Genomic DNA, 10,820 nt, shown 5'->3' with positions numbered 1-10,820 from the left:
TAGAAAACATTTATAGAAGCTCTCTAATAGAGGGATTATAGAAATACATTTCATATATAATAGTGTACTTTAGTGTACTTACTGTGAAAATAGCACATTTATTTAGAAGTGGACTTTTTTGCCCAAAGTTCTTGTCGATGTTTTGAAATATGTCCATTTCCTTCTCCTGCAGTTGTTGTGACCAAGAAAAGAAAAGGTACCAACAGTTTTCCACAATTCCTCATCAAAAGTCTGCTCCTTTCAGTCGATATTTCCCAGAGGCATCCAGAACGTTCAGGTAGATCGGGAAAGGATCCTAGAAAACATCTGTGGTCCGTGCGGCCAGCCCTACATCTGCCGGCACTCGTGCCTGGTGCACATGGCCTGCCTCTCAATCCTCCAGGTGCCCTCCTCGTAGGTGCAGTGGCAGACGGTGCACTCGTCCGTCTTCACTTCCCTCCCAGCGGGGATGACAGCGGTCTCGGCGAAGCAGTTTGGGCCTGGAAAGAAGAAACAGATTGCACTTAATTAGAGTTAGCTTTACCCTGCGTGTTTTATCCACTCCCTTTCGGGAAGGACAGTGAAAGAGTTACCATTTCAGGACTATGAAGTGTTCCCAGTGTTTTCCTGAAATGAAAGCCATGTTATTTAAAATGATACAAATGAACTTATTTACCAAACAGAAACAGACTCACAGACCTAGAGAATGAACTTAGGTTAGCAGAGGGGGAAGGGATATTCAGGGGGTTTGGAGTCAATGGACATGTACACACTGCTATATTTAAAATGGATAACCAACAAGGACCTACTGTATAGCACAGGGAGCTCTGCTCAATGTTATGTGGCAGCCTGGATGGGAGGGGAGTTTGGAGAATGGATACATGCATGTATGGCTGAGTCACTTTGCTGTGTACCTGAAACTATCACTACATTGATTTTTATTTGTTTTATTTGTTTTAATCACAACATTGTTAACTGGCTATACTCAAACATAAAATTAAAAGTTTAAAAAAATTTTAAAAATAAAGTTTTTATGAATGACAATCCTGTGTTTTTCACCGACTGTGATTTTCAGTTTGGGGGCCTTCTACGTGGGCTGGATCTGCAATCCTTTGATTCAATTAATTCCAAGTAATCATAGAAAAACTTGATTAACGGGGACTTTCAGAGAACCAGGCTTATCAGGAGAGAGAGCGGAAACAAGCAAATTGCTTGAAGTGACATAAATCCAGTGTTACCACCACACCTCTTAGAGCAGGTTTCAAAGGTCAGCTTACAGAACAACCACCTGGACGGCTCTAGAAACACCGGTTAGTGGTCCCACCCCCTAGCACTTCTGACTCAGGTTTGGGCTGTGAGCAGGGAATCTGCTTGGATAACAAGTGCCCCGGTGATGCCGGTGCTGGCCTGGGGCCACGCTTTGAGAGGCACTGTCTCAGCATGAACCAGGGGTACATGGTCCACAGTCTTCCTTGAGAACTGAAGACCCCTCGATTCTTGATCAACATCACCTGCCAGCTTCTCCGCCAACAAAGGTGCCATGTGTACATCTTACTCCATGTAAAATCCAGGACACGAAGCAATGGTTATCAGGGAGATTTCCAGTGTGAGTTGTTTCGGTTGAAACAAATGGTTTCTGTGCTACAGTTCATACCACTCAGTCATATGGGAACAACTGCTCAGCCTCCAAACCTTTCTCTGAAACGGAGACATCGGTCCTTACCTCAGCCTTGAACACAGGGCTCTCAGGCTCATCCTCCCTTCCTTCGCTTCTACAGCCTTGGATAATGTGCTCACACCAAAGCACGCCCAATGACACTGTATCAAGTCATCAAACACGTGAAAAATCTTCATCTGCAGAATTTTAAAAAATGAATGAATCCGCCAAAACTCTAGGATAAAAACTGGCTTTTTTGTCATTCTAGTCAGAACAACTCCAAGCAGAGTAACTCATGCTTCAGTGGCTTTGTCTTCTGTGTCAGCCAAGCGGCAAGGATCAGGGCTCCAGAAGGTGGCCCTGGAGACCTCACCCCCGGGCACCGCCCCTTCTCCCGCCAGGAGCTCCGCTTTCCTCGGGCCCCTCCACTCAGACCCGCCCTAGGTTCCTCTCCTGACCCCGCTTGTCTCCCCAAGACCTCGAAGCATTGACAGTCATCCAGCTGAGGAGGAGCCCAAACACAGATCAGCCCGGTTTTCTCCGTTGAGCACTGCTCCTGGTTTCCCAGAGGGCAGCGGTCTCTGCAGGTTGCTGACACGTCACGCTCACACGCCTGGAACCACTGCCTCTTCGGTCCCAAAGTCACTCCTGCATCAGCTTCGGTGAATCAGGATACTTGAACTCCAGACCCTCCCCACATGTAGGCCCACAGGAGGTCCCTGATCTCCAAACCCCCCACCCAGCCCACCTCCCGTTCCTCGGCCTTGGACTGTGTCCTCGGCTCTGTGAGGTCAGAGGCCAAAGAGCCACAGCAGCAGCTGCAGGTGGGACCCACCCTGTGAGCCCTGGTCCCACTCGGCTCCTGGGATGCCCTGACTTTTTGACACCAGGTCTCTTTGGTGTGCTTTTCTCTTTTTGTCTCTTTTTCAGAGTTTGATTTGAGGGTCCAATCGCCTTCTAATTTGCCCTAATATCTATCAGTGTGCTTTGCACATAGAGGGTACTCCATAATTGCCCAGAAAACCTGTACCTTTAGATACAGATATTCACGCAGTTACCTGTCTCCTCTTCAGAAAAATCTGGATTCAAAGTCCGGTACCACTACTCACTAGTTATGAGATCTTGGACTAAGGGATGTCATTGTTCTGAGCCTTAATGGCCTCATCTGCAGAATGGGAATACCATACATCACCGGAGTCCTGAGGATTACGCTAGAATAGAATTGTCCCAATTCGGCTTTTGAGTGGCCCCAGCTTTAGGCCACTCCCGTGTCCTTCAGACACACTCCCTCAGCTGCTACCAGCCTCGGCCACATCGGTGCCAGCAACGCATTTTCAGCTCACTTTGCCCACATCTGAAATCAGCCTTTTCTCCGAGGGGCCCAGGTTCCTTTGGTGGAGAGCGATACCGAGGATCCAAGGCCTGATTATTGCAAGTGCTCATTATTACTGGGAAGTCACTGCATCCAGCCCCTCTCAGTGGGCACAGGTGGGGACACACACACACACACACACACGCACAGGTTTCAAATTGTGAGTTGACATTAGGATTCATAATCCTTTCTTCTTAGATTTTATACGTGCACCTCTTTTCTCTTACAATGAAACACTTCAAATTGATCTCTCTCTCACAGTCACGTAAAAGAGTTTTAAAATGACACCGTAAGCGCTTTTCCTAACAGTAAGATTTTCTTAGTTCTCAGAGTTGGTGCCCTTTGTTCAGAAGTCACCCAGCCCTTCTCTCCACGTGGCCGTATGAACAGTGGTGTACAGCGTGAGCCTCGTTTGCCTCACTGCGCTCTCCCACCCAGCCACTGCGATGGCCAGCTTCACCAGCTCTACTGTATCCCCTAGCGTAACTTTCTTTAAAAGAATCAGCAAATTATTATTGATTCGTCTTTCTTTCGTAAAAGGTAGCATACTCCTAACTCTACGTACTTGGCTGTTTTCGCTTAAAAATATGTCCCCGGGGGTCACTCCACATCCGTACACAGGGCTCATGTGAGGCAGCACCCCTGTGTCCCCGTCACAAGCAAGGTCAGTGGGCATTTGGAAACCGGCCTCCCAAAACCACCCCCCGCACCCCGTGTATACGAAATGCTTAAATGCTGAGAGCGTTTATTATCATTTGCTTCAGGCTAGGAAGAGATATGGTAAAGTGAGGCTCACAAGAAAGTGCTGGTAGTGTATTAGTAAAATGTGTATCCGCGAAGAAAAGCAAAATCCAACAAAAACACCAAGTGTTCAAAAAGGTAATTTAAGCACCTAATCCAGGCGGTAGAAAGCAACAATTTACACTTTGTCTCATATAAGAAAGTGTTTGTTTCAGAAGCTTTCAAAATACTTATATATAAAGTCATCTCCTTATTACTGCTTAATGAATAGTGAGAAGAAACCCTGATTCTGGGTCTTCACTGAGTCTTAACTTTGGATTAAACTCAGGTCGAAGGTTCTACAAGCATCTGGACTGTCAGGTATTTGTCTCCCAGGCCTGTGATTAAAAAAGAGCAATTAGGGCTTCCCTGGTGGCGCAGTGGTTGAGAATCCGCCTGCCGATGCAGGGGACACGGGTTCGTGCCCCCGTCCGGGAAGATCCCACATGCCGCAGAGCGGCTGGGCCCGTGAGCCATGGCTGCTGAGCCTGCGCATCTGGAGCCTGTGCTCCGCAACGGGAGAGGCCACAACAGTGAGAGGGCCGCGTACCGCAAAAAAAAAAAAAAAAAAAAAAAAAAAAAAAAAAAGAGCAATTATTCCTGGTAAAGGATTTTACTATGACATAATTTGTAAATTTTGGACCATTGTTGCATCTGGATTATGTTATAACCCCTTTCCTAACCCCTCGTAGGTTTGGACACCACGTGGGGACACTTTTGTCTGTCGTGGCAAGACTGACAGGAGGGGAGAGGGAACTGTGTTCCAAATTGGTGCGTTTTGTTCAAAAGTCACTTAACTCTTTTCTCTGTGTGGTCGTATCAGTAACAGTTAGGTGGTACAAGTGTCGACCCTTGAAGAATTTACAAAATAAGCTTTCTTCATAGGTATATAACTGAATCACTGTGCTGTACACCTGAAACTAACACAACACTGTAAATCAACTATACTGCGATTTGAAAAAAGAAGAAAAATAAGCTTTCTTCATGTAAGATGATTTTAGTCTGAGTAGAGGGTTATTCACGTGACTTTTAGAATTATATGCACTGTTGCTGTTCCTTCCTGCTTCAAATATTTACTTATGATATAGTTCAACAGAGTTACTGCTCCTGCACTTTGTAAGTTCTTTTTGAATCAAAACCACATAAAAGTGTTTGGTAAATTGTGAACAGTTCACTAAAATACAATTTCTACAACCTATTGATATTTCTATAACAGATTCCAATTACTGAAAATTTCCGAATCTTCCATCTTAAAAGCAATGTTCCTATAAATTAACCAAATTATGAGACTCTTGTACCCAACTCCCTCTGAATGTGTACACACACACACACACACACACACGTTTTCCTATGAACCATATTACTTTAAAAATTTTTTATTTTGAAGTTATAGATTCCAGTCAAACGAAGAAGTTGGTATTACAGGGAGAACCCATGTGCTTTTCACTCAGTTTTCCCAAGTTACATCTTACGTAGTTATAGCACAAAACCAGTGGGAGGAGCTGACAGGTACAGTGGGTGTGTGCACAGCTGTGTCATTTTATCATCTGCGTAGTTTTGTGTGACCATCACCAGACCAAGATCCAGAACCACTCCATCACCACCAACATCACCCTCATGCCTCCGTTTAGAGCCACTGTTATCACCCTCCCCACCCGCTCAACCTTAACCCTGGAAATCACTATCCTTTTCATATCTATAGTTTTGTCATTAAAAGAATGTTACATATGTGGAATGGAACAATAAGTGACTTCTGAGGTTGGCTTTTTTTTTGTGGTACGCGGGCCTCTCACTGCTGTGGCCCCTCCCGTTGCAGAGCACAGGCTCCGGACGCGCAGGCTCAGCGGCCATGGCTCACAGGCCCAGCCGCTCCGCGGCACGTGGGATCCTCCCGGACCGGGGCACGAACCCGCGTGCCCCGCATCGGCAGGCGGACTCCCAACCACTGCGCCACCAGGGAAGCCCCTGAGGTTGGCTTTTTAAACTCAGCATAAGACCCTTGAGACCTTGCCAAGCTGTCAAAAGTACCAATGGCTCATTCCTTTTACAGAGATGTTTCCATGCTATGGATGGACCCCACTTTATCCATGCACCTACTGATGAACGTTTTGGATTTTCTCCCAGTTTTTTGGCTATCAAGGATAAAGCTGCTATAAAAATTCACGTATGTGTTTTGCGTGAACATAATCTTCATTCTTCTGAGATGAGAGCCCAGGAGTGCAATCACTGGAGCCTACAGCAGTTGTAGGTTCAGTTTTATGAGAAACTACCAAACTGTTTACCGGAGTAACTATGAAATTTACATTCCAATCAGCAGTCCGTTTATTTGCATTCTCAATCATAATTATTTTAAAATTCTGGTTTGATAATTCCAACATGTCCTATCTGACTCTGGTTCTGGTCTCTTCAAACTGTTTGTTTGTTTTTTGCCTCTTGGTGTACCTCGTTAATTTCGTTTTCAATGGTCACCCATGATGCACTGGGGAAGAGGAACTACTCTAAAAAGAACTTTAGTAACCCTGACAGCAAGGTGGAGGGAGGGTTCTCAGTCCCATCATTAGGTCTTAAGCTTTTCGTATTTGCTTCTGGACTGTGAGCTTCACAAGTGTTTCTTAGCCCCCCACCTTCCCCCTTGGTTGTACGGATGGCTCCGGGGGCTGGAGTTGGGTATTTCCCTTCCCCCACTTCAATTGCGCTTGGATAAAACCTCAACAGGTTAGGCTGTGGTCAAGTTTCTCCTGAGATCAGAACTTTTTTAAAAGAACAGAAGGTTCTGAAATATTTCAGAAAGGATACGTACCCCCTTCTTCTGTCAAAAGATGTCAAAGTTCACGTAACTGTGAGGACCCTCCATGTCTGGGGCCCCCGGGGGTTTTGACTCTCAGCAATTCGTCACGTACAGGTTAGGCTTTCCTGCCCTGGCGCTGATTCACATGGAGGTCTCTGCTCTGGTGAGTTTGATTCTCTACATCTGTCTCTACGTCTCTCCAAATTTTAGGGAGATTCAGTTTGCTTTGTGACCTTACTTCTCTGATGGATCTAAGAAGTGTTACCGATTTTTCCATTTGTTGAGCTTTTTACTTGTTTTTGGGATGGAGAGGTGACTGGAAACCCTACTGATTGACTTTTGAGCCAACTTTGCATTCCTGGAAAAAAAAAATCCCTTGTGGTCATAACATAAAATCCTTTTTATATATTGATGTATTTGATTTGCTAATAAAAATGTTAAGAAATGCTGTTTATTTATTAAAGATATTGGTCTGTACTTTTTAAAATATTGTCTTTCGTTTAGTTTTGGTATCAGGTTGATACTGACTTCATAGAATGGGTTGGGAAGTATTTCTTCCTCTTCTCTTCTTGGAAGATTTTATAGAAGTGATATTAGTTCTTTAAATGTCTGGTACTTTTCTCCAATGGAAACATCAGGACCTGGAGTTTTGAGGGGACTTTAAAATTATGAATTCCATTTCCTTAGTAGCTTTCATACAGGTTATCTGTCTCATGTTGGGTAAGTTGGGGCAGCTCATATTTTTCAAGGAGTTGGTTCATATCCTCTAAATTGTTAAATTTATGTGTGTAGAGCTGTTAGTATTCTTTTATTATCCTTTTAATTTCTGTGGGATCTGTAATGACATCTCCTGTTTTATTCTTAATATTAGTAATTTGCATCTTCTCTATTTTTTTTCCTGTGTTGTATTAAGGGTTTATCAGTTTTATTGATCTTTGAAAAAAAAAACAGCTTTTTACTTCATTAATTTTCACAACTGACTTTCTGTTTGCAGTTTTATTGACTTGTTTTTATCATTACTATTTTATTCTATTACTTTCAGTTTGTTTTCTTTTTTCTTTTTTTAATAAATTTATTTATTTATTTAATTTTGGCTGCCTTGGTCTTTGTTGCTGCGCGCGGGCTTTCTCTAGTTGCGGCGAGTGGGGGCTACTCTTGGTTGCAGTTCACGTGCTTCTCATTGCGGTGGTTTCTCTTGTGGAGCACAGGCTCTAGGTGCGTGGGCTTCAGTAGCTGCAGCATGTGGTCTCAGTAGTTGTGGCGTGAGTGCTCTAGAGCACAGGCTTGGTAGCTGTGGCACACAGGCTTAGCTGCTCCACAGCATGTGGGATCTTCCCGGACCAGGGCTTGAACTCCTGTCCCCTGCACTGGTAGGCGGATTCTTAACCACTGTGCCACCAGGGAAGTCCCTGATGTTCTTTTTCTAGTTTCTTGAGTTGGTGATTTACATTATTGATTTGAGAATTTTCCTCTTTTCTAATGTAAGCATTTAGTTCCATAAATTTCTCTTTCAGTTCTACTTTAGCTGTGGTCTCATAAGTTTTGATGTGTGGTAGTTGTATTTTCAATTTCATGAAACACTTACTTTAAATTTATAGACTTGGGGGCTTCCCTGGTGGCGCAGTGGTTGAGAATCTGCTTGCTAATGCAGGGGACACGGGTTCGAGCCCTGGTCTGGGAAGATCCCACATGCCACGGAGCAACTAGGACTGTGAAGCACAACTACTGAGCCTGCGCATCTGGAGCCTGTGTTCTGTAACAAGAGAGGCCACGATAGTGAGAGGCCCGCGCACTGCGATGAAGAGTGGCCCCCGCTTGCCACAACTAGAGAAAGCCCTTGCACAGAAACGAAGACCCAACACAGCAAAAATAAATTCATTAATTAATAAAACTCCTACCCCCAACATCTTCTTAAAAAAAAAAAATTATAGACTTGAAGTCCAAGAACCACTTAGGAACTTGAAAAACAAAAAAAAACACATATAACTTGATGAGCTAAAATATAAATTACTGAAGAGAATCCGGATGTACAAAAGCAGTCTGGTCACTACAATTATTCAGTGGCAAATAAAGCCATATTTATATATATGACTTCATTAGGAAGTAGGGGAATAGAGAGAAGCAGTTTTTAATCTTAATTAATCTAATTATAATATCTGATATTTATATGGTACTTTAAAAAATACGATGCATGCAGAAGAATTTTATAAATGGAAATGAGATTTAGAGGGAATAAACATTAGTCCAAGTCACATGGCTCATAACTAATCATTGATACATTAAATTCTATTGCTGGCCTGGCTGTTACTCAAGGACGCTCAGGCTAAAAATGGCTGATTTCAAAACGAACACAGCGTATAATGCCTTTTTGCCTGAGGAACAGTTGTTCAAGCAGGCAGTTGATGGGCGTTGGCTACCCTGAACTTTTCTGTGCCGCTCTGACTTCAGAGCAAGGAGTCCCTACCTGTCGTTCACATCACCTGCACAGTGACTGACTTGCAGTGTCAGAATAGCTTGTATCAGGTGCAGCCCAGGACCCGAGGTGCTGGCGGGGGACTCAACACCAAGGAGGTCTCTCATCCCCTCAGGAGCCCCACATCCAGTCTCCCGAAATGCAGAGTCTGTGTCAAGCCCCCAGTTTTGCCCTAGTTACCAGTGTGAGTGAAAAAATGTCGCTGCTGTATCAGTACACAAAGGATGTTGCAGCCATCAAGCCATCACGTTACAGCGGCCCTGACGGTGAGCCCTGAGGGAACTTAGGATGGAAGCAGGACGCCCTCAATCTAGCCGTCAGCCACTGCAGCCCACCCCAGCGGTGCACCCTGAGGGGACTCCGGATGAGAAAACACAGGACACTGGCCCCAGATGGCTGAGGTGCAGAACAAAGGGATGCTTTCAGTGAGCCCAGACTCTTGCATCTTCCCATGCATAGAAAAGCGCTAAATTCCTTCACTTGAGATGCCTGGTTTTCTTTCATTAACAGTAATCTTTTGATGTCCTGACTACCTGGTCTTTGTTGCAAAAATTCCTATATATCCTGGTTCCCCGCTTACCTCTTTGGAGCAGTCCCTCAGAGCAACCCAAGAGGCTGTGTCCCGGGCTTAAGTTCTCAGTGCTGTCCTCCAAATAAAACATAACTCTCAACTTTTAGGGTGTGCTTTTTTTCTTTTTTTCGGTTGACACCAGCACAATCCAGCCCGTGATATCATGTGTCCACTGACCTGACAATAAATTGGGCTGAGGCTCACAAATTCCAAACCAAGCCTGAACCTGCGGGGACATCTGTAATCAAGCGTCCCTCCTGGGTTCTCCTGTATCTCCGGCAGAGCTGCCTGTCACAGCGCCACCCTCAGGGGCCCTCAGGGTCTCCCCACCAGGGAGGAGGGAGGGTCATCGCAGCGTCTAGCGCTGCACACAGCGCAGAGCTGGAACTTAGGGCATGTACAACTGAGTTACAGTTTTAGAATTAAATAATGAATTGACACAATGAAAATAAAACTGCCATGGCTACACAGAAGGGTAAATTGCCAACATGCTTTAGATTTTTACACGGAATGGTGAGCCACAAGAAGACAGGGCATTAAGGAAGAAAGGCCTAAGTGGGTGCCTGGGGGCACCTCCTCCTCCCCCATCAGGGGCTAAGCACTGAGGAAGAGCCCAGCACAGCAGGACGGCAGGGCAGCGAGGGAGACCCAGGCAGCCAGGAGCCCAGCATTCGTCTTCTAGATCAGCGATACCCCCCTTCTGCTCTGCCTCGTCTTTTTAGCAAACCGTAATTCTTAATTTGTTATTGCATTTTTCAGTTTCAACGTTTTCAGTATAACCCAGTTCTCAGTGAAATTCTCCAGCTTTTCTTCCGTCTTCTTGTGCATGTTAGTCTGTTACTTTAAAAACCTTCTGAAATAGTCACCATACCTTGATAACCTGTGAGTCTCTCATTTCCTAGTTTGCTTTTCTCTTGGTTTGGGGTCATTTGGTATTTCTTGGCTTGCCTGGAAGTTTTGAATTAAACAACAGATACTGTGAAAGCGACATTGTACAGGCCCCGGATAGAGCCTTTTGGCTGACAGAGTACAGGAGGGCTACAGTGATCTGGCCGCGAATGGATTTGAGGCTTTGTTCGGGTTGGTCTTTTCCAGCCCCCCAGCTCACTCCTAGGGCACAGCCTTTCTTGAAGTCTTGGTTGAAAACTCCTGCTGTTTGCTGGGGCCCCTCCACACGCTCTCTTGAGCAATGTAGTCCTG

At 45.0% G+C, this 10,820-nt stretch overlaps 1 protein-coding gene across 1 annotated transcript in view; it reads right to left on the bottom strand.

Annotated features, from left to right (window-relative positions):
- Nucleotides 1-327: 327 nt before the first annotated feature.
- The window catches only part of VWC2 (von Willebrand factor C domain containing 2), a 114,271-nt gene continuing 103,778 nt past the window's right edge, over nt 328-10,820 (bottom strand). Inside the window, 1 exon segment of the mRNA XM_024764381.1 lies at nt 328-479. Within this exon segment, the coding sequence (XP_024620149.1) occupies nt 328-479 (152 nt within the window).

Source organism: Neophocaena asiaeorientalis, unplaced genomic scaffold, assembly GCF_003031525.2.
Source record: "Neophocaena asiaeorientalis asiaeorientalis breed wild unplaced genomic scaffold, Neophocaena_asiaeorientalis_V1.1 scaffold191, whole genome shotgun sequence".
Lineage (NCBI taxonomy): Eukaryota > Metazoa > Chordata > Mammalia > Artiodactyla > Phocoenidae > Neophocaena > Neophocaena asiaeorientalis.
This window is presented reverse-complemented; position numbering and strand designations above follow the sequence as displayed.